The sequence below is a fragment of the Microtus pennsylvanicus genome, chromosome 17 (assembly GCF_037038515.1).
Source record: "Microtus pennsylvanicus isolate mMicPen1 chromosome 17, mMicPen1.hap1, whole genome shotgun sequence".
In the NCBI taxonomy this organism is placed as follows: domain Eukaryota; kingdom Metazoa; phylum Chordata; class Mammalia; order Rodentia; family Cricetidae; genus Microtus; species Microtus pennsylvanicus.
In genome coordinates this window covers 17,981,244-18,005,923 of record NC_134595.1, presented here as the reverse complement: position 1 = coordinate 18,005,923, position 24,680 = coordinate 17,981,244, and the positions used below count along the sequence as shown (strand labels likewise).

General features: G+C 42.9%; 1 protein-coding gene across 3 annotated transcripts in view; it reads left to right on the top strand.

The window, feature by feature from the left end:
* Fer (FER tyrosine kinase) overlaps nt 1-24,680 on the top strand; it is a 328,203-nt gene that overhangs the window by 93,165 nt on the left and 210,358 nt on the right. For all 3 annotated transcript variants that reach the window (XM_075952223.1, XM_075952224.1, XM_075952225.1), the window contains one exon: nt 13,724-13,913. In XM_075952223.1, the coding sequence (XP_075808338.1) occupies nt 13,724-13,913 (190 nt within the window). The remainder of the gene's footprint in view (nt 1-13,723; nt 13,914-24,680) is intronic.

The window sequence follows — 24,680 nt, the reverse complement described above, 5'->3', positions numbered from 1 at the left end:
AGTTATATCATATGACTCTGGAGAGCTGTTTTTGTATTTTTGAAAAATGTGATATTTAACAGCTAGTTTCATGTGAACTTGATACAAACTAGAGTCATCTGAGAAGAGGCAGCCTCATCTGCGATTGATCTGTGGGCAAGCCTGTGGTGCATTTTCTTGATTAGTGATTGATGTCCAATGGCCTATCTCTCTGTGGACAGTGCCACCCCTGGGCTACTGGGCCAGGGTACGATAAGAAAACAAACTGAGGAAGTCATGCAGAACAAGCCTATAATCAGTGTTCCTCCATGGCCTCTGCTTCAGCTTCTGCCTCCAGGTTTCTGCCCTGCTTGAGTTCTTTCCCTGACTTTCCTCAGTGATGGACTGTTACCTGGAAATGTCAGCAGAATAAACCCTTTCTTCTCCAAGATTTAGGTCATGGTGTTTCATCACAGCATTAGAAACCTTAACTAAGGCAGATGTGTTCTAGAAAAGTGGTATTGGATTTGTAAATAAAATGCCACGATCAGATGTCTTAATGTTTTAACAGTTTGCATTACCTCATGAAGAATCCTTTGTTAAAAGCTATCTTTGTTGCTCAACATTTATTTTTTTGTGAGACTTATTGTAAATCCCTTTTTAAAAGGATTCAGAGAAGTGTTATCTAGAAATTGACTGCTGTTGTGTTAAAAGGCATCAGATAAATTAATTAGAACACACTGATCTACTTTGCATATAGTAATCAGCTTCAGTTTACTTTGTTATTCTTGCTTTCCTGGTATTTGTCTAGCTGATTTCTGACTTGAAATATCGTTCTGGGTCTTTTGATTTTACTTGTATTAATACATTTCTGTCTTTTAGTAGATGTGTGTACTCCGCTATGCATGCAGGTCCAAGAGTGTGTGTTAGATATGTGTACTCTCCTATGTGTGAAGGTACAAGAATGTGTGTATCTGTATCTTTTGGTAGATGTGTGTACTTGCTTATGTGTGCAGGTACAAGAACATGTATGGAGACCATAATTTGATGTCAAGTGTCTGCCTCAATTGCTCTCCACCTTATTTTTAAAGGCAGGGTCTCATTGGGTTGGAACTTGATGATTCGACTAGATTGGCTGGCTAACAACCCCCAGGATTCTCTTGGGTTCCTATCAGTGGGGTTATAGGTGCTTGTAAAGCTTTTGAGGCTTTTAATTTTTAATTTATTTTTTAGTACTTGTATGCATGAATACTATTTGTTTAGATTATATCCACATTTGTTGCTTCCTCTTTGACTCTTCCCACACCACCCTATCCACCCAACTTCCTGTTTTGTTGTTCTTTTTCTTCTTCTCCCCTTCTCTCCCTCACATCCACTCACTTAGTGCTGTTGGTATGCACGTGGGTGTAGGGCGCCACCCAGTGGAACATGGACATCCTACCACACTGCTGCCAAAGACTGCCTTCTTCCCTTCTCTGCAGTTGCCCATGGCTCCTTACCGAGCTGGAATATTGACGGGCTTGACCTTGTGCAGGTCTCGTGCTGTCAGCCATGGCTGCAGTGATGTCATGAGTGTCCAAAGGACATAACTTTGCAGCCGTCTTTCCTGACTTCTCACTCCCTCTTCTACAGTATTCTCTGAGCCTTATGGAGAAAAGTGTGTGACCTAGATGTCCCATTGAGGACTGAGCATGGTCATGTAATTCTGCATACTTTGGCTCGTTCATCTCTCTATAACAGCCGTCCACTGCATAATGAAGCTTCTCTGGTGAAGGGTGAGAGTTATACTCATCTATGAGTATAAGGATACAAATTTAGGGGTCATTTTAATTCTATGCCTGTTGTAGACTAATAGTAGTCATGCCTGTAACCTCATCAGCCACAGGTTCTTGCTCTTGATCATAGTTCCAGGGATGAGTTTCCTTCTGTAGGACAGGCCTTAATTAAGTATGATTAAAAGTTGTTGATTACCCCCATAGCATTCCTGCCACTGTTGCTCACATGGTTATCATGTCTTGTCGGTCATTCCTGTAGTTTGCACAGTTTAGGGCTGTGTCAGACTGTTGGTAGGTTTTCTTCTCTAATAGCCCCCAATGTATGATATTGCACTGTGAAACCTAGCCAGCAGAAAGGAAGCTTTTAGGTCAGTACCAGCCTGATTTCTTCATGTTCTGTGATCAGGGTAGGTGTTGTCTTTAGCAATAGGGTCATATTATCAAGTTTCAGTGGGGTCACCAAGAGCAATAGCAATAACCTGTTTCTGTGGGTGCTGGGATTGAACTCAGGCACTCATGCTTCTGTGTAAGAACTTTACTAATTGAGCCATCTTCCTAAGCCCGTTGTCTTTTATTTTATTCTGTCTCTCTCTCTCTCTCTCTCTCTCTCTCTCTCTCTCTCTCTCTCTCTCTCTCTCTCTCTGTGTGTGTGTGTGTGTGTGTGTGTGTGTGTATGCAAGCATATATGTGTATGCATGTGGAACCAAAGTTTAATGTTGGTTATCCTGAATATCTCCATTTCATTTGTGGGTTTTTTGTTTTTTGAGTCAGGCTCTTTCACTGAACCACCCTGAGCCCATTCATTTGGGTATGCTGGCTGACCGTTGTGCTCCAGGAAACCTCCTGGCTTCCTGCGTCCTATCTAGCACTGAGGCTACAGATGCACAGAAAGACACCTGGCTTTTCTGTGGGTGCTTGGGATTGGAGCTCATGCTCTGATGATTGCACGGAGGGCACTGGAACAGCGGCACCTCTCTTTAGCTTGTGCATTATCCTTTTTACTGATCGTCAGCCGTGATGACGGGAAACCACAACATGGTTGGTTGTCTGCGTGGTCTTCCCAGTTCTGACTGCAACATAAACTTATCGCCCTCAAACTCTCACTGCTGCTTTCAGATTTCAAAGCTCTCGAGGGTTTTGTGATGTGTTAGGTCTCTCTTATCTACACTAGCTTTTATTTTTTGGTATAACTTCTCAGATATTCTCTACTTTGATTAAATTTTCAATCTTCCCACTTCCTTTATTATAGTCAGCTGATGGACTTCTGTATCACAGAAAACTCCCAAGCATTAACTAGATACCTGAAATCCACATCTTTCCCCTCAGCACCCATCCTAATGCCCATCTTTTTTTACAGTACAATGTACCCTTCTGTGTCATTTCTTGTGAGATTTTTAAAGTATTGCCATCTTTTATTTTCTCAGAAAATTTGTGTTATTTTAGATATTTACCTTTTTCTTCCTTCCAGCTGGGTCCTTATACTCACCTTTTCAGCGTTGACCCCAGAACCACCAGTCTTCAAGTCTCCTCCCCACCCCCATTCCACCTCCCATCTCTGAGGTGCTGGGCACAGTACTCAGCTGACATCTGCCAGGCAGTGCTGTGCTGTCACTCACTTGTACCCCAATATTTCCCCCATTTTACCCTTTGCTTTCTCGTTTCTGAGTTTGAACTCATTCTAGGAGCAGTTCCCATCCATTTCCCAATTACCACTTAGTTTTCAACCCACATAGATCTAGCCTTTGTCCCATTACTGCAGAAATAAGAATCTCAGCGATTACCCATGTCTGGAGTAGGGCAGCTGTCTTTCCGGACCACTGAATCATGTCTGACTTGGCTGCTGTCTTTCCTGTGCTTTTTGAAGTCTCCGATCACCAAATTGCTTTTTCTGTACAAAAATATCCACCTAGAAGGAAGTACAAGCTTTCTCCGAAATCTTTCCTCATAACAGTTTTGCCCAAGTTTGGGTGGGACTGGCTGTTCTGTTTTGCAGTCTTTATTCACCGTGGACCATGAGAGTTTTCTTTTCTTTGGCCCAGATCAGGTTTTTCTGCATTGTTTCTTCTTTCCTCCTTGGCACCCCTATTTTGTTTTTCTCTTTGAAAATCTCACCACCTCCAGTCCGCGGTGCTGGCGCCTCGTCACACGTGCGTGAGGGCGTGTGCCGTTAATGGCCCCGCAGCATTGGCTGCTGTAGAGCCAGGGCGTTCAGCCGCAGCTTCGGCCTCTAGCAGCTCAGCCCAGGGGCCGTACGTACATGGTACATGCCAGTCCTGTACCGAGGCCGGTCTAGGTAGGGCACCCTGGAACAGAGGTACCCACAGGTAGGGGTGGAGCTGGCCTCGGATTTCACCCGACTTCCGCAGAGGCCCCACAGGCTAATAGAACTTTTAGGAGTTAGAAGGGTTAGCCTGACCGGGCTTTCAGGGCTGAGTCGTAGCGAGCCCGGTCACGTAGCCTTCATTATCCTGAGTTCTTACTGTTAGCTTCAGCGTACAGTATTAAAATTTGAAGTCTATTTAGATGCCCAAACAGTTACTGCTGACTGTCCTTGACTGAGAAATTGGTGGACTGAACCTTGCCTCCATATTTATATGTTAAAATATTTTATTAAACAAATGTTCTGAATAGGACTGTATGGTGATACATTTATGTTTTTTCCCATAATATTTCAGTATTTCCTGGGTAAGTCCTTAGTTTGTGCCATCCACATCTATCTATCTCTCATCTATCCACCCCTTCATCTACATATAGATATAGATATCTCTTTCTATAAATACACATATGTAATGAGGATAAATTTTGCTCTAGTTTAAAACATGAACTTATAATTATTTTTAAGGCTAGGGGTGTTCATAAATGTCCAACCTGGGCTACATAGTGAGACTGTATATTTTAGAGAGAGCATTATTTTTATTTTTGTAATATTTTATTATCTTCAGATACTTTGTTACTTAAAAGTAATAAAACAATAAAATTATATTTTTTCAGAAATACTAAAATGTTTATTATATGTTCATATTCTTAAATTATTTCTAAATAATAGAATCCTATTGAATTTCTACTTAATAGAATTATTATTTTGTCCTCATCATATAGTATGGATGGTCTTAAATTAAATCTTTGGATTAGATATGTGTCTCTAACTTCCCAGTAGCCACAGCTTCTGAAGGGAAGATTTAAAAGTGTATCCCTAGATTATGTTGGAACCGGGAGTGCCTGGGACCCAGGCACTAGGAGGTAGCAGTTGTGCTGTATCGTTTGATTTGTTTCTTACTTTTAGAACCAGGTAGCCCTCGTTATAAGCTGTATGCAGAGACCTAGGCTGTAGGTTTTTCATGCCATGCCGCCCTCTCCATGTGCCCTTGACTGTAGCCATCCTGACCTCTGTCCTCTGCCCTCTCCGTGTTCCCTTGACTGTAGTCATCCTGACCTCTGCCCTCTCCATGTGCCCTTGACTGTAGTCATCCTGTCCTCTGCCCTCTCCGTGTGTCCTTGACGGTAGTCATCCTGACCTCTGCCCTCTCCATGTGCCCTTGACTGTAGTCATCCTGTCCTCTGTCCTCTCCATGTGTCCTTGACTGTAGTCATCCTGTCCTCTGCCCTCTCCGTGTGTCCTTGACTGTAGTCATCCTGTCCTCTGCCCTCTCCGTGTGTCCTTGACGGTAGTCATCCTGACCTCTGCCCTCTCCATGTGCCCTTGACTGTAGTCATCCTGTCCTCTGTCCTCTCCATGTGTCCTTGACTGTAGTCATCCTGTCCTCTGCCCTCTCCGTGTGCCCTTGACTGTAGTCATCCTGACCTCTGCCCTCTCCATGTGCCCTTGACTGTAGTCATCCTGTCCTCTGTCCTCTCCGTGTGTCCTTGACTGTAGTCATCCTGTCCTCTGCCCTCTCCGTGTGTCCTTGACGGTAGTCATCCTGTCCTCTGCCCTCTCCATGTGCCCTTGACTGTAGTCATCCTGTCCTCTGTCCTCTCCGTGTGTCCTTGACTGTAGTCATCCTGTCCTCTGCCCTCTCCGTGTGTTCTTGACTGTAGTCATCCTGTCCTCTGCCCTCTCCGTGTGTCCTTGACTGTAGCCATCCTGACCTCTGCCCTCTCCGTGTGTCCTTGACTGTAGCCCTGCTGTCCTCTGCCCTCTCCGTGTGTCCTTGACTGACCTCTGCCCTCTCCGTGTGCCCTTGACTATAGTCATCCTGTCCTCTGTCCTCTCCGTGTGCCCTTGACTGTAGCCCTGCTGTCCTCTGTCCTCTCCATGTGCCTTTGACGGTAGCCATCCTGTCCTCTGCCCTGTGTGTCCTTGACTGTAGTCATCCTGACCTCTGCCCTCTCCGTGTGTCCTTGACTGTAGCCATTCTGTCCTCTGTCCTCTCCATGTGTCCTTGACTGTAGTCATCCTGTCCTCTGCCCTCTCCGTGTGTCCTTGACTGTAGTCATCCTGTCCTCTGCCCTCTCCATGTGTCCTTGACTGTAGCCCTGCTGTCCTCTGTCCTCTCCGTGTCTCCTTGACTGTAGCCATCCTGTCCTCTGCCCTCTCCGTGTGCCCTTGACTGTAGTCATCCTGACCTCTGCCCTCTCCGTGTGTCCTTGACTGTAGCCATCCTGTCCTCTGTCCTCTCCGTGTGTCCTTGACTGTAGTCATCCTGTCCTCTGTCCTCTCCGTGTGTCCTTGACTGTAGTCATCCTGTCCTCTGCCCTCTCCGTGTGTTCTTGACTGTAGCCATCCTGACCTCTGTCCTCTCCGTGTGTCCTTGACTGTAGTCATCCTGTCCTCTGCCCTCTCCATGTGCCCTTGACTGTAGTCATCCTGACCTCTGCCCTCTCCGTGTGTCCTTGACTGTAGTCATCCTGACCTCTGCCCTCTCCATGTGTCCTTGACTGTAGCCCTGCTGTCCTCTGCCCTCTCCGTGTGTCCTTGACTGTAGCCCTGCTGTCCTCTGCCCTCTCCGTGTGTCCTTGACGGTAGTCATCCTGACCTCTGCCCTCTCCATGTGCCCTTGACTATAGCCATCCTGTCCTCTGTCCTCTCCATGTGCCCTTGACTGTAGTCATCCTGTCCTCTGCCCTGTGTGTCCTTGACTGTAGTCATCCTGTCCTCTGCCCTCTCCGTGTGCCCTTGACTGTAGTCATCCTGTCCTCTGCCCTCTCCGTGTACCCTTGACTGTAGCCCTGCTGTCCTCTGCCCTCTCCGTGTGTCCTTGACTGTAGTCATCCTGACCTCTGCCCTCTCCATGTGTCCTTGACTGTAGTCATCCTGTCCTCTGCCCTCTCCGTGTGTCCTTGACTGTAGCCCTGCTGTCCTCTGCCCTCTCCGTGTGTCCTTGACGGTAGTCATCCTGACCTCTGCCCTCTCTGTGTGCCCTTGACTGTAGTCATCCTGACCTCTGTCCTCTCTGTGTGTCCTTGACTGTAGTCATCCTGACCTCTGCCCTCTCCGTGTGTCCTTGACTGTAGCCATCCTGTCCTCTGCCCTCTCCGTGTGTCCTTGACTGTAGTCATCCTGTCCTCTGCCCTCTCCGTGTGTCCTTGACTGTAGTCATCCTGTCCTCTGCCCTGTGTGTCCTTGACTGTAGCCATCCTGACCTCTGCCCTCTCCGTGTGTCCTTGACTGTAGTCATCCTGTCCTCTGCCCTCTCCGTGTGTCCTTGACTGTAGTCATCCTGTCCTCTGCCCTGTGTGTCCTTGACTGTAGTCATCCTGACCTCTGTCCTCTCCATGTGCCCTTGACTGTAGTCATCCTGACCTCTGCCCTCTCCGTGTGTCCTTGACTGTAGTCATCCTGTCCTCTGTCCTCTCCGTGTGTCCTTGACTGTAGTCATCCTGTCCTCTGCCCTCTCCGTGTGTCCTTGACTGTAGTCATCCTGTCCTCTGCCCTCTCCATGTGTTCTTGACTGTAGTCATCCTGTCCTCTGTCCTCTCCGTGTGTCCTTGACTGTAGTCATCCTGTCCTCTGCCCTCTCCGTGTGTTCTTGACTGTAGTCATCCTGACCTCTGCCCTCTCCATGTGTCCTTGACTGTAGCCCTGCTGTCCTCTGCCCTCTCCGTGTGTCCTTGACTGTAGCCCTGCTGTCCTCTGCCCTCTCCGTGTGTCCTTGACGGTAGTCATCCTGACCTCTGCCCTCTCCATGTGCCCTTGACTATAGCCATCCTGTCCTCTGCCCTCTCCGTGTGCCCTTGACGGTAGTCATCCTGACCTCTGCCCTCTCCGTGTGCCCTTGACTGTAGTCATCCTGACCTCTGTCCTCTCCATGTGCCCTTGACTGTAGTCATCCTGTCCTCTGCCCTCTCCGTGTGTCCTTGACTGTAGTCATCCTGTCCTCTGCCCTCTCCGTGTGCCCTTGACTGTAGTCATCCTGTCCTCTGCCCTCTCCGTGTACCCTTGACTGTAGCCCTGCTGTCCTCTGCCCTCTCCGTGTGTCCTTGACTGTAGTCATCCTGACCTCTGCCCTCTCCATGTGTCCTTGACTGTAGTCATCCTGTCCTCTGCCCTCTCCGTGTGTCCTTGACTGTAGCCCTGCTGTCCTCTGCCCTCTCCGTGTGTCCTTGACGGTAGTCATCCTGACCTCTGCCCTCTCTGTGTGCCCTTGACTGTAGTCATCCTGACCTCTGTCCTCTCTGTGTGTCCTTGACTGTAGTCATCCTGACCTCTGCCCTCTCCGTGTGTCCTTGACTGTAGCCATCCTGTCCTCTGCCCTCTCCGTGTGTCCTTGACTGTAGTCATCCTGTCCTCTGCCCTCTCCGTGTGTCCTTGACTGTAGTCATCCTGTCCTCTGCCCTGTGTGTCCTTGACTGTAGCCATCCTGACCTCTGCCCTCTCCGTGTGTCCTTGACTGTAGTCATCCTGTCCTCTGCCCTCTCCGTGTGTCCTTGACTGTAGTCATCCTGTCCTCTGCCCTGTGTGTCCTTGACTGTAGTCATCCTGACCTCTGTCCTCTCCATGTGCCCTTGACTGTAGTCATCCTGACCTCTGCCCTCTCCGTGTGTCCTTGACTGTAGTCATCCTGTCCTCTGTCCTCTCCGTGTGTCCTTGACTGTAGCCCTGCTGTCCTCTGCCCTCTCCATGTGTCCTTGACTGTAGTCATCCTGACCTCTGCCCTCTCCATGTGCCCTTGACTATAGCCATCCTGTCCTCTGTCCTCTCCGTGTGTCCTTGACTGTAGTCATCCTGTCCTCTGCCCTCTCCGTGTGCCCTTGACTGTAGTCATCCTGTCCTCTGCCCTCTCCGTGTGTCCTTGACTGTAGTCATCCTGTCCTCTGCCCTCTCCGTGTGTCCTTGACTGTAGTCATCCTGACCTCTGCCCTCTCCATGTGTCCTTGCCTGTAGTCATCCTGACCTCTGTCCTCTCCGTGTGTCCTTGACTGTAGTCATCCTGTCCTCTGCCCTCTCCGTGTGTCCTTGACTGTAGTCATCCTGTCCTCTGCCCTCTCCGTGTGCCCTTGACGGTAGCCATCCTGACCTCTGTCCTCTCCGTGTGTCCTTGACTGTAGCCATCCTGTCCTCTGTCCTCTCCGTGTGTCCTTGACTGTAGTCATCCTGTCCTCTGCCCTCTCCGTGTGTCCTTGACTGTAGTCATTCTGTCCTCTGCCCTCTCCGTGTGTCCTTGACTGTAGTCATTCTGTCCTCTGCCCTCTCCGTGTGTTCTTGACTGTAGTCATCCTGACCTCTGTCCTCTCCGTGTGTCCTTGACTGTAGTCATCCTGTCCTCTGCCCTCTCCGTGTGTCCTTGACTGTAGTCATCCTGACCTCTGCCCTCTCCGTGTGTCCTTGACTGTAGTCATCCTGTCCTCTGTCCTCTCCGTGTGTCCTTGACTGTAGCCCTGCTGTTCTCTGCCCTCTCCATGTGTCCTTGACTGTAGTCATCCTGACCTCTGCCCTCTCCGTGTGCCCTTGACTGTAGTCATCCTGACCTCTGCCCTCTCCATGTGCCCTTGACTGTAGTCATCCTGACCTCTGCCCTCTCCATGTGCCCTTGACTGTAGCCATCCTGTCCTCTGTCCTCTCCGTGTGTCCTTGACTGTAGTCATCCTGTCCTCTGTCCTCTCCGTGTGTCCTTGACTGTAGTCATCCTGTCCTCTGCCCTGTCCGTGTGTTCTTGACTGTAGTCATCCTGTCCTCTGTCCTCTCCGTGTGTCCTTGACTATAGCCATCCTGTCCTCTGCCCTGTGTGTCCTTGATTGCTACAAATCCACCTTCCTTTTTGCAGATTTGATTTCTTACCCAACTGGAGTCATATTGTGTGTAACTTTCGGGGACTGACTTTTAACTCATAGCATAATTCCTCGGAGTTCCTTCAGGCGCTTTCATTCTTTCTTGAGCTGCTGTAGTAAACACAATAAAAACAGCACATACTTCCTCTCTCCCAGTTCTGGGGACCAAAGGTTGAAATATGGTAAAACATTAATGGTTTTCATTCAGGCCATTCTTAAAGACATCTGATCATTGTAATATTTATTTTCATAATGACTAATGTAGATCATCCTTTCATGTTCCATTTTGTCATCTCTGTAGCTTTTATATTGAAATACCTGCCTAATTTTTTCTTATTCTTTAAATTGCTTGCTTTATTTTTATTATGGTTGAATTATTTTTTATTTTTTTGAGATTATAACTTATATTATTCACCCTCCCCTTTTCTTCCCTCAGAACCCTCCCTTTTTATCTCTTTTAAATTCATGGCCTCTTTTTTCATTATTTTTTCTTACATGAATATATATATATATATATATATATATATATATATATATTCCTAAACATAACCACTCAGTCTGTATAATATTTATTATGTGTATATGTTTTCAGGCTTGATATTTGGTATTGGTCAACCAACTGGTGTGCTCTTCCCTAGAGAAGACTATTTTGTCTATTCATAACAACATTGTTTAGTTTCCTGTAGTTCTTTGTATAGGATTGAAACCTCACGGGATTTTACCTTAGTTGACTTTGGTGTGTCTATTATTGTCCTTGTTCAGTTCATGTTGGTGAGTATTTATGGGTGTAGCTTCTGTCACTACTAGGAGACACAATCTTACTGTGAACTTTCCGATCCTCTGGCTCTTGTCTTCTTTTTATCCTCTTCCCCAGTGGTCCATGAGCTTATCCATTCATACTTGACTCCATGACTCTGCATTTTTATTGGTTGTAGTTTTCAGTAATGGTATCTGTTTGTTCCAAAAAGAAGTTTCTTTGATGAGGGGTGGGGCCTGCACTTATCTGAGGGTATAAGGGCAAATATTTAGAATATAATTAGGGATTGTGTTGGTTTAGTAAAGTGTTGGTTGTAGGTTCTCTTCCAAGATCTATTACTTCACTCACCCAGGGTAGTTGACTAGGTTTCCAGGATCACTCATGGTTTTCCTCTTATTGAACGGATCTGAAGTCCAGTTAGAGAACTGTTGATTACTGCCAAGTTATGCATGCTGCTAGTGCACTCTTGGGATTATTGTACCATGCTGGTTGTTGATGTAGTTCATCAGCATTAGAGATTGGTAAGATTGGTTGTCCCACTCCTTTGGAAGCTTGCCTCGTGCCTTCAGGTACCCTGAGAGCTAGTCTTCAGGGAAAAAACATTCAAGTCAGTTCCATCTCAGGGACTTCTGGGCCCTGGTCTGAAGTGCATTTTGCGGGGCAATCAAGGGCAGTAAAAGTTGTATGTTTTCAGAGTCTCCTGGACAACCCTGAGCAGCAACTAAAAAGAGGGCTTCTTGTGCCTGGTGTTAGTTTTTGTTAGGTGGTCTTCAGCTTTTGGAGGAAGCATGGTCAGCCCAGATGTGGAAATTTTTTTAAAGCTATACATATATATTCATAGACTGATGTGTATTATAGTTTTTTTTAGGTAGTTGATAATGACTTTTTCAGACATCTTTACTATTGTTTTGTCCTCTTTTAGTGATTAGTATACCCAGTGGAATTTTATTAGAGAAAATTAATTTTTCCTTTACAAATGGGTACCAATTACAGATTGCTTTTTAGCTATGGATGAACCCATGTCCATTTCCTCCTATCTGGGACCCTGTCTGGCTTAAATCTTTACAACTCTGCACCTGCTACCCTAGTCCGTGTGAGTTTGTTTCCATAAATACACTGATAATTTTCTTTATTTGGCTATTTGGTTAACGTTTACTTTTTGCAACTATTATCATATATATATATAATTTTATATTTCTTTATTGCAAAGCTTATTTTCCTTTCTCTTACCCTGGACAATTGCGCTTTTTTAGCTATTTTCTTTTGCATTTTCTGTTAGCCTTTATGTAAAACTACTGATCCAGTGCTTTTAGAGTATTGCTTTTAAGTATATCAAATAATTTTGTATACATGTGATAAATCATTTTTTTGAGTAATCTTCTAGGTGTATGAAAATATACTATGACATCTTTCTTGTTATATTTAGAATTACTTCTTGTACTGTTGTCATAGTCATTGTGGTTTCTGTGGTACTTTGCTTTTGGTCTGTGTGTTAGGAAGCACAAAGTTTAAAAAATATAATAAGTATAATCTTTTCCTAGGTCTCCTAATATTTTTCTCTCAAAATGATTGTCTTAATAATTAACATTCTCTGAATGGATTTTCTGAGAAGCAGAAGTGCCAACTTATTGCAAAAAATCAATTACCAACTAATACGCAAGCCAGCATGAATTTACCAAGAAATCTATATAGATTTTAAAAATAGGTCACAGATTTGCTGAATGATGATGATGTTCATGGTAATTATCACTTATTAAATTCTGCTGTTTAGAGCAGTCTGTCTTCTGGACATTTCTAGGTCTCCTGCAAATGCTCTGTAAGTTCTGTTTTCCCCATCTTCACATTTTCCCTGAAATTCCTTGAACTGTTATTGAAGAGACCAACATTTTTACTATGGTCGCTGAGGTTGTGCCCTGCTCAGTCAGATTGGGACTGAGCTCTCAAAACAGCACAAGATGCAACTCAATAGCTTAGTGTGGTTATATCTCTCTGTATTTATTCTGGTGATGTTCTGACTTTAAGTCGGTTACCTTGCTATCTAATTCTGGAGCATTCCCTGATTTCCAATCTGTCGTCCGGTACTACTAATAATTTACCACAGTGCACTTATTTTTAAGGTATGGGGTAGACATTCCTGCCAGCATGGTTTCTTCTTTCTGGTGGCCTTGTTTTGGGCCCATAAGCTTGTAGTTCCTATTGTGTAAGCCCTGAGTACAAGCTCCCTAAAGAAGGAGTGGGGAGATTTGTAGACTTGGCTCACATTGTCATGATCAAGTCGGAATTCCTGCTGTGCCAACTTTCCAGACTTAAAACACACACTTTACAATATACCCACAGTTAAGTGTGAATTAACTAATTAATAAAATTAATTTTATTAATTTTACCCAGGAACATGTCATACTTTAAGTATTTAATTCTTGAGATTTGAAATTAGCGTAATATTTTAAGTTTGTCATTTCTTTTTCAGTCAGTTTACGGTCTGTATTCCTAAACTGAACTCTTGGTGAGGTAGATAGTTTATGTCTAAAAGATAATAGGTGACATTATTTATTTGAAAGTGTCTTGAATGACCTATTTGCATTTTCTTAATCCTGCTATTAAAATCTGTTTTCATTTCTTTATGATTCTGAAGGAGTTCTGTAGAGGAAAATGAAAGCTTACAAAAGCATAATCTGCACACACACAGAAACACACATGCATATACACACATACGCACACATAGACATATAGGCACACATATAGACACACATAGACACAGGCACACAAATATACACACAGACACATGTAGACAGACACATACATACACATATCCACACAGACACACACATCTTGGCACACATACACACATGTCCTCACAGACACACACATATACACACATACACATATACAGATAAACACAGACCCAGACACACACACATACACACACACACACACACACACACACACACACACACACACACACTTTTCCATTAATGCTTTTACTTCTTGAGTTGAAATAATGTCTATTTATTTTATTCTGTTGTAGCATTGTGCTTCTTCTGGGGCAAAAACAGGCACTTGAAGAGTTGAAACAGTCAGTCCAGCAGTTGAGATGCACTGAGGCAAAGTGTGCAGCACAGAAAGAATTATTGGAGCAAAAAGTACAAGAAAATGATGGGAAAGAACCGCCTCCTGTGGTGAATTACGAAGAAGATGCGCGATCGGTCACATCAATGGTAAGCTCTAGAGCCATCCGGTGCTGACAGAGAAGTGTCTGGGTAATAAGTGAGTACAAAACTAATTCTGGTTTGCTGCAACAAACATCACTCTTGTTAGCATGCAGGTTCTATTGAACTTATTTGTAAGTGCAGAATAGGCTTAGCTGTCAGTCACTTCAGGTCACCTGGAGAGCACTTCAGGAGCCACCCATAGAGTCAGAGGACAGAGAGCGCTTCTCTTGCCTTCAAAGCTGAAAGGACAGATTGCAGTTGTTTTTATTCCTGGGAGGCAGCAGGAAGGTAGGGTATCATTTAAAGATGGAAGTAAGAATGAGGAGAAAGCCGTGCCTTGACTCTTTCTCCACAACCATGAACCTGTTTGCCTTAGATCGACAGTGTGTTTGCTTTCTTCCACAGTACAAAAGAATGACCTAGCTTAAATTCTTTTATTCCTAGTTTGTTCAGATTTGCAAACTTAAAATTCTGTTTAATTTTAGTTTGATTATCTGCTCAATGGCTAGTATATATTACTCTATCTGTCCGTCCATTTCTATTAGATCGATCTATCTATCTATCTATCTATCTATCTATCTATCTATCTATCTACTTACCTACCTACCTACCTACCTACCTACCTACCTACCTACCTACCTTTCTTTTCTTCCCTCATCTGTGTGATTTGTAACCAGTGACACTGCCTTGCTTGTTTAAAATAGTTCTGCCCAGTTTATTGTCTTCAGTAACTGAAATAGTGATTATAAATATCTTATATACACATTGAAACAATGCCTTTACTAAATTTTTATCTAAAAATTAAAATTTTGTCAGGTGGTAGTGGAATGCCCTTCTATCCATTTCTTACTTGAGAGACTCCAGCAAGATGACGGCAAGTGTAGACATCATGGGACCATAGAGAACTCCATCTCAAATCAAAGTAAACCAAAATGAAAATTTAGTAAGGCCTTCATTTAAAAATTTATCAGGTTTTCAAAAGGAACACTCTATATTATATGTAGTTTAAAATAATAGGTTAATATTTTACAAATTACTTAAGCAATCCCACAAATTGATGCCAATGAAATGTTTTGCAGTATATTTATGAGGAAGGAATACTTCTGGCACAGCTCTTGTTGTTAATACTCCCACTTGTTTGGTGAAATTTTTGCATTCTTTGACTTTTTTCAGCTAATAGTTATATATTTTCAATAGTTGAAAATAAAAATTATAAGGCTTAAATGTTTTTCCCCCAAATGGCTACTTAAACATTGTTTTATGAATAGCATTATAAAATAAGTTAGACTGTGTGTGAGGGGAAAGGGGCCTAAGGGGCAGAAGGACAAGAAGGGACATGGGGGAAAAGAAGAGACAGCGTCATATTTTCTCTCGTGTGCTAGATCCAGATTTAAATACAGCTGTTGTCTGTCTGTCTATCTTTCTATCTATCATTTATCTGTACCTTTCTGCCTACCTATCTATATACCTGTTTCTCCTCCTCTCACACTCCCTTCTGAAAGTAGGAGACATTAACACAAAGGATACTGTTTGGGCAATGCAAAGGGCAGCTTCTTGGTGAACCGAGGACTTATTTGTTTTTTTTTTTGTTTTTTTTATTTTTTTTATTGAGAAAAGGAAGAAAAAAAAACAAGTTTCCACCTCCTCCCAGCCTCCCATTTCCCTCCCCCTCTTCCCACCCTTCTCCCCCTCTTCCCACCCTTCTCCCCCTCCTCCCACTCCTCTCCCCCTCCCTCTCTAGTCCAAAGAGCAGTCAGGGTTCCCTGCCCTGTGGTAAGTCCTAGGTCCTCCCCCCTCTGTCCATATCTAGGAAGGTGAACATCCAAACTGGCTAGGCTCCCACAAAGCCAGCACATTGCGTAGGATCAAAACCCGTGCCATTGTCCTTGGCTTCTCATCAGCCCTCATTGTTCGCCATGTTCAGTTCGCCATGTTCAGAGAGTCCAGTTTTAACCCATGCTTTTTCAGTCACAGTCCAGCTGGCCTTGGTGAGCTCCCAGTAGATCAGCTCCACTGTCTCAGTGGGTGGGTGCACCCCTCGTGGTCCCGACTTCTTTGCTCATGTTCTCCCTCCTTCTGCTCCTCATTGGGACCTTGGGAGCTCAGTCCAGTGCTCCAGTGTGGGTCTCTGTCTCTATCTCCATCCATCACCAGATGAAGGTTCTATGATGATATGCAAGATATTCGTCAGTATTGCTATAGGCTAGGGTCATTTCAGGTTCCCTATCCTCAGCTGCCCAAGGAACTAACTGGGGACCTCGGCTTGGGCTCCTGGGAGCCACTCTAGGTTCAAGTCTCTTGCCAACCCTAAGGTGGCTCCCTTAACTAAGAATTGTGCTTCCGTGCTCCCCTATCCAACCTTCCTTTATCCCAATCCTCCTTTTTCCCCAAGTTCCCCCCATTCTCCCCTTCTCCCTTTTCTCTCCCCATCTCCCCTTACCCCCATCCCACCCCACCCCCAAGATCCCAATTTTCTCCCCGGCAATTTTGTCTACTTCCCATAGCCAAGAGGATAACTTATTTGTATTGTGCCTCAGTTCTGGCTCTTGAGATGAGAACACTGTAGCGTCCGAGTCAGGTTAGAAGTCCCCTTGTAGAGTTCTGCAAACATCAGAATTTTCTGATATCCAAGTAAATACAAGCTGCTGGCGTTACTGTTTGTATATCAAAGGCTTCTCTTTAGTTTGTTTATTATTGTCTAGTCTAGTAGTGAATATAATAAGCTTTATTTCAGTATCTGTTGAATTGAGGAATTATACTTCCTTTTCTTCCCAGATTACCTGTTTGTTTTATTTCATGACAGCTTTGGACCAAATCCAGTGACCTTGATGAAAGGCCACTCGGATGTCAGGTCTGTGTGTCTAGAGATGAAGGCGGCCACAGAAGGCCTTCCTACTTCTAAAACATGTTTCACTCTCCTGTAAGAGAACTGGCTTCACTTTGATATTTCCGAAATTAACGTTTCGTGTAAAGCCCTTTGATAGACGGAGACACACATGTATTTATCTTCTCTGCACATATTGAGTAGCTGTTCTTAGTTGAACAGCAGTAGTAACAGTCTTGTTATGCTACATTTTAGCCTGTGAAATATCTGACTTCATAAGGATTGCCTGTCACTAGGACTCAGTAGTGTTTTTCACAGCAGTGTCTGATGTTTCAGTCTTATGCCTAGAACACTAAACAGCTCTAAGATTAATCAAAGCCTATTGACAGTGCTGTTGAGAGTTTCATCTTTATCATTGTGAGGTACATTTTCTTTCAATCATTGATATAAATCTTCATTTTGAGCCTTGCTCACCGAATATGGTATACTGAGAAGAGTGCCAGACCAGGACTCAGAAGACTGAGTGGCTTTTCTGTCTGAGCTGTAAGTATAGTCAGGCTCCTTAAACTTCCGAGTTTTCCATTCCATAGCTACTGAAAAGAGGTAATAAGTATAAATTTATTTTATATATTGAAAGCACTGTAAAATAAGTAGCTCTACTTTATTCTTTTTGAGAGTTGCATCTTAGTTCGTTTATGTGTTCGCTAGTATATACTCTCTGTAAGATTGAGTTAGATTTATGAAGGATTATGCTGTGTGTTCCTACCTGATAAAGCAAAAATCTCCTGTAATGCCTTTAAATAGCAGTATTTGCACGTGAGCTTGTACATGGGTCTGAGTTCCTTACTTATTCCCTAATTCTCTTCCTCAGAAGTAATTTTCTGGAGCATTATCTGCAAATAGAAGCATGCATGTAAATTATATGCCTCCTGTTCTTTTTTACATAAATGGAAGAACATACGATGCTGTCTGATGCATACACTTTGCTTGTTTTATGAAATGAATCATAGAATTAATTTTATAATAGTGTATACACAGTGATTCTTTTTCTACTTATTCATTCAATAAGTAGGTATTTATTGATGGTCAGGTGTTATGATGGTTGCTTTTAGTTTTCAACTTGATGTGATCTAGAAAATCCTGAGAAGAGACTCTCAGTGATGGATTGTCTTCATTGGGTTGAGCATGTCTGTGAGGGACGGTCTTAGATATTTGTTCTGGGGCAATCTGTCCCGTTGTGGCTGGCACCATTCCCTTGGAAGGGGTTCCTGGACTATATGAGTGGAAAGATTGAGCCAAGTAAGCTAGCAAACAAGTGAACGTGTGTGCATTCATGTCTCACTGCTGAGCATGGACGTGGTGTGGCCAGCTCCCTCCAGCTCCCTCCAGCTCTCTGCAGTGTTCGGCAGTAATGGGCGAAGTCTGGACCCATGAGCAGAGCTAAGCCTCCTTTCTCCAGAGCCGCTTTCTGTGAGGACATTCTATCACAGCAAAAGAAGTGAAGCGAGAGCAGCCTCTTAGTGCCGGTGTGGAGCCGTAGAGCACAGACACGAGCAAGAAACATCATTTCGTGTGCTTGTATCGGCTGCTTTTCTGTTACTGTGAGGGAAAACCCATACGACAGCAACACTGGGAGAAAAGGTTTGCTTTAGCTAGCAGTTCAAGAGAGGGAGGTCTTGGCAGGGAAGGCATGGACAGGAGCTGCCTGGTCACATTCTCATCCTCACACGGGACTCCTGCAGAGTGAGCAGGAAGTGAGGCCAGGTACAAACCCTCAAAACAGTGTCACCACCTGGGGCCAGCTGTATGAGGTATGGGCCATTTCTCATTCAAACTACCATAGCGCCGCCAGGGTCTTTTTCTCATTGGTAGAGACAACATATAAGCAATTAAACACAGAGTATGTCTCGGGGGGAATTCTTTGGGAAAAATGCAGCAACTAGTGGCAGTAGATGGGTGTGAACAATATGTGTGTAGAGAGGTCAAGGAAGACTCCCCTGAAAAAGTGGCATCTGTACAGAGATCAGAGGGGATAAAGGGGACAAATGAGACTGGATACAGTGACAGTGATCAAGGCAGAACTTTAGCTGTCATTGGAGAAGTTTAGTTCCTGTGAGTCACTAGGCTTAGTCTTTCCAAATAGTCCTGTTTTAGTTAATTGTCTCGTTTTTTTCTCTATTTGGTTCCTCTTAAAACATTAGGCGTAAATCGGGTGTGGTGAAGCCCTGTGATCCAGCGTCTAGGAGGCTGAGTCAGGAACACCGTGAGTCGAAGGCAGGCAGGTCTGCTTACATAGCAAGGTCCCCTCTCGCAGAACAACAGCAGCAACAAAGCAAAGTAAGCAAAATAAAAATCAAACAAAAACAAAAGATAGGCATGTTTGTTATGAAACCGAACACTGTTCTTACTCTGCAGCAAACTCTGTAGAAGATAAATTGCGTGGTACAAATTAAAGTTCAGTTTTGGAGGAAAAGGTTTCATTTCAGCCCAGTCCTTTGTCTCATAGACATTAAAGAGAAATTAAGAAAGAAGACAAAGGAAAAATATACGTAAGTACTTGTACAGGAAATGGTGAGCGAAAGAAAGTTGCTAGAGCAAAGGGAGGAAGATAGGTGGTACAGAGACGCAGAGAACGCTGAAGCTGGAGGTAGGTAAAGAAAATCTAATAGAGGCTGTGAGGACGAGGGCAAGGACAGCTGGGACTATAGAGTGCTCCTCATTTCCTCTTCTCAGCCTCTTCTCCCACAGGTCTTGCTTGAGACCGGGCTCTATCTTACGACCCGTTTGTCTTCCCTCCTCTGCTCTCCAGGTTTTTGATTCTTATTAATCCCTCCCCACAAACTTTAATTTGTTACATTGTTGAACTGTAAGTGCAGACGGTACGACTTTATAGGCAATAGGCACTGACTGTTTACAGTCTCAATTACAACTGTTAAATGTTATCAAAGGGTTTACTTACAGGTGTCAAAATTTTGCTTTATGGTTCAATATACTCTACCCCATGGCAACAATTTGTGAATTACGTATTTAAGAAAATTTAGTTGGTTTGGTTCAAGTTTTATATCAAGGAATAAATTGCTATTTTAATAAAATCTGTTTCTATGGAATTATTCAGTTGATACTAAAGTATTGTTGTATCCCAAAAGCTTTTATTGGGAAGTGTTTAATAGGATAAAATGAAGTGGAAAATATACACAATAATTTAGGATCCTTTTTTAGTTTTATACAACCTGGGGCCATCCAAGAGGGATGCCTGAGCCTGGGCTTTGCCTATGTCAGATGGGACTGTGGGGATTGTCTTCATTATTATTAGATGCTGACAAATTCAGCCCACTGCACAGGTGGTCATAGACTCTGAAGAATCTAGCTGAGCGTGATCCTCAGCCCGTGACCAAGGAGGGGGTCACCAGGCACCTCCCTTCATGCTTTCTGCTTCAGGTTACTGCTGCAGTGTCTGCCCTCCTTTCCCTCCGTGTTGGATTTTATCTTGGAAGTGTAAGCCAAACACATATTTTCTTCTCCTAAGTTGCTTTTGGTCACAAGGTTCGTATTGCAGCAACAGAAAGGAAAGTAGAAAGAAAAAAGAAATCTGAAATGTTTTAATTTATTGTGGCCTTTATGGGGCTAAGGAGTGCTACCAATGAGTATAGACTCTATATACGGTTACTTTAGTTTGTTGTAAATTACATCATTGGTATTTACCTGCAGCTTATGCTAGCAGTATTTAACTATTAAAAATGTCTGTATATTTTGATGTTAAAAGCCCTTTCCAATTTTATTAATTATAAAGCATTCAATATTTTTTATATTGATCAAACCCTAGTACAGGCGAGAGGAAAATTGCTTTATGAATCTCCTGTTGTTCACTCATGCTTGAATGGCTAGAGCTGAATTCAGATCATCACGAAAGTACTGATATACATTTTATTCTGACTTTGTGTATAATAAAATATGTAGACTTTAATTGTAATCAATTTAAGTATCATTTTATCTTTTTAAGGATTTGATTCTTGTATTATAGCTAATAAGATTAGGTAAATATGGGATTAGACCTTTTGGCCATCTTTCCCGATACGATGCAGTGAATATTTACTGTCCCCTTTCGTTTGTGTACTTGTGTTAGTATGATAAAATGTATTCAGCCAGACAGCTTATGTTAGGAGGGAAGCCATGAGGCTTCCTGTGTTTTAGAAATGAAGATTATATGGATATAGCTGTACAGACAAGTTGATTCAGGTTTTTCACGGCAGAAAAACAGAAATGAATGCCTACACACTTTCTAGCATTTGATGACAGCATACAATTTAGAGGTTTCATTTTAATTTAGTGGTTGCTCATTATAATTTAGAAAGTTGTACTTTGGAATTAAATCATAATTGTTTCTATTTTGGAAGTCGTACTATATTTTTATGCTGACAGGATAATTAGTGCAAGTTCTTCAGGTTTTGGGTAGATAGAGAATAAAGCAAGCAAGGTCTGCCGTATCGTGAAAAGTGCTGGCCTTTTGCTCACCATAGGAATATGAAAGTCTAATTTAACTGTGTCATTTCTTATGGGCTTCTTGGCTGATTTGTGGGAATATTGCCTCTTTCCCACTTTGAGCCAGAAACAGTTGCCTTTGTGCCAAGCAAGCTGTACAATTTGATTTGGGATTAGAATACAGGGGATGTTCCAGCGTCGATCTCATTTTGCATGGAGTCCATTAGCTGATTGACTGGAGGTGTGAAAGTGCTGATGCCCACTGCTCAGCTTTATTATTTCTGAGAACGGCAGCCCAGTGGAACAACTGTAGGAGTCTAAAGATCACAGGAGGCATGCCACAGCTTCAGATGCTTAGTCAGACCTCTGGTCGCTCTGACCGTAAGGAGCATACCATTACAAGGCTGTGAGTGCTGTTAGTTAACTCTCACCCCTGCCTTATTCCACAGACCATCCCAGGTAGCTAAAGACAGTAAAATTCAGCAAAATATAAAATTACAACCAGGAAAGTTGAGATTGTAACAAGATATGAAGACCATATAAAAACTGTTTGTAGACCATGCCCTGTATGTGTAGCTTCTACTCCTGAGCCTCTTGAGCAATTACTTTGTAAGCATCTCAAAGGTAAAAGTAAAATGTAAGATGAAGTCATATAAAAGAAGGCAATTCATAGTGCAGTAAAAGTATTTTTCATTATATTTAGCCTTAATTAGATGTATACCAGATGCTTGCACGCTGACACTGTGTGACCACTGTCAAGCACATACTATGGGACCCTTGATGACTGTACAACAGCTAATGTAGGAATGTGATTCAGAAAACCATCTAACATAGAATCCAGAATCCCTCGGGAGAAGAGGAGGCCATGACACCAGAATCAGTTCTGTAGGGGCAAGAGCGCACCTGTCAACTGACTTCACTTAAAGTGGGCAGCATGGATGTGTTTGAAGTGTTTCCTTTTAGGCTGGGTGCAGTGCATTTGCTGATACTCCCAGCTACTCTGGAGACTGAAGCGGTGATACTGTGAATTCAAGGCCAGCTACATAGCTAGACACAATCTTGTCTCAAAAGAAAACTAAAACCAACCAAAATCTCATATTTTGTTTCAGCATCACTCTCTTAGCTGAAGTTTGAGTATGCAATGGATAATAGATATTTTATACTTGTTTGAGGATAGATCTATATATAACAAAGCATTCACTAGTCAGTTCCTTATCTTTAAAAAAAATGAACATCTCATTTTTATAATTGTTGGGAATGTTTCATATTAAAAATAATTGTGTTTGTGAACCATTTTCTATAAAATTATTTTAATTTTCCCTTTGTTAGGATTAAAAATATTGTTACTGATGGTGTGTTGGGTGGAAAATTTCAGTCTTATTCTTCAACTTTGGCTTACAGTTTTATGATATATTTTACTTATTAATGTCTCATTTTTTATATTTAGTTATTATCAGTTTCACCTTATAATTTTCTATGCTGCCTTTATAGAAAATTAATCCTGATACAGATTTTAAGGATATAATTTCAGAATACTGAAATTTTTGATATTTAATGAAGACATGTTTCATTTTGGAAGTAAAGTTTTTTCTTTCTCTCGTTCTTTTATTTCTTTCTTTCAGTTTATTCTTCTCTGCTACAATATACCCCAACCACAGCCTCTACTCCCTTAGCAATCTGTGTATCACCATGAGGCTGTGTGGTAATGTTCTGACGTCTTTCTCCTTTGGCAGATACATGATGATTCCTTCAACTCATACTCTCTCTTTCTCTGTTTAGAGTTTCCTCCTGGCTTTATTCTGCTAAGCCATTGGCCAGAACAGCTTTATTCATTAACCAATAAAAGCAACGCATCTACAGAAGGATATCCCATATCTGTTTCCCTTAAGGAAAGAACAGGCCTCCCAGGGGTATCAATCAAGCAGGGCACGAACTCTCATATCAGAACTGGATGCAACACAGTAGGAGCAAAAGAGTCAGAGATACCCTCTCCCACTGTTAGGAATCCCATAAAAGATTTTTTGGTATCTATCACAGTTGAAATATTTAAATTTTCAAAGAATTTATTAGATAGACATTTTGCTTCGTTAGCACTAAAGAAATAGTCTCCTGTGTTAGAATTTAAGTGATTTAAGTGAAGTTGATAAGAACATTGCTCCCACCCTTGGTGACTCTTTGCCATGTGATGGCCAGTTTGCTAGGCAGATAGCAACATTTCATTCCAGCAGTCTAACTGAGAGGTCAAAAGATTTTCTAAATCTGAGGAGAGCGGAAGCGCATCAGTTTTCTGATTTAGAGTTACATTTTCCCAGGTCTTTGTTGTTAAACCGGTAGACCAAGTTTGTCGCCCAAGAGTCTGAAAATCCATCTCACCTCTGTGACCACAGGTTTGGCATGTAGCCTCTCTGCAATAAGATTCATTGCTCATTAGAAGTGGCAAGTTCTGGAAACACCACAAAATTGTTTTTAAAGTTTAATAAAGTAATATGTAAAAATGTTTAATTCAGTTCCTCGCGTATGGGTAAGTTCACCAAATTGTGACTATAAATAAAAGACAATGTTACCGTAGCCTCTCCTAATTTTTTCACTTAATGTTGGAGGCTACATTCTTGTTAAACTGGTTGCTTTTTAATGGTGCATGACTCAAGGTGGGGAATAACCAGCAGGGGGAGCTCAGTGTCAGAAAACCAACATCTGTAATTGACATAGCCTGGCACCTTACTTAGAAGAAATAAAGCAAATGCATTTTTGTTTTGAAATGTATGTGGAGGCTTTCTGTTTTTATCGTGCCTGCCAAAGGCCACTACGTTACTATGTAGTTGTATAGCATGAAGATACATGTTTTATTCTTATTTTAAATTCTTTATTTTATCTAATGTCAATATATAAGGTATGACTGTTTCTTTCACGAAGAAGGCACTTTTAATAAGCTTAATTTATAAACACTGGCATAGAACTTGAACATTTTATTCTGTAATTGAACTGAGAGCTTACATATGTGTTGCCAAAAATGGATTCTGCCACTCAGACATGCTGTCATTTCTATGTAAATAGGATAACCTGTCACCTCAATCAGCTGTTGAAACCAAAATCCAAATGGGAGAGTCACTCAGTATTCAGGCTTCTACAAGTCTCCTGTGCACTCCGTAAGCACGTTCCCATTACATTCCTGCATATTCCACTCCAGCCTAAACCCCTGTCGGTATCTCCATTATGATGACCTAGGTAGAGCTCACCATGAACTTGGTCTGAGCTCCTTGCCAGTCTACCTGTGAGCTAGCTCCTTTGCCCTTCTGACATTTTATTTCTTATTTAGAGTGATCTCATTGTGTGAATGAGCTGTTAAATTTCTTCTGCCTGTGATCCCCCAATGGCACCTCTGTAACTAGTAAACTTCACATTCCTTACTGCATCCTCAACCACATGATTTTGTCTGAGTAACAACTCCCATGAACACCCACCCACTCTTC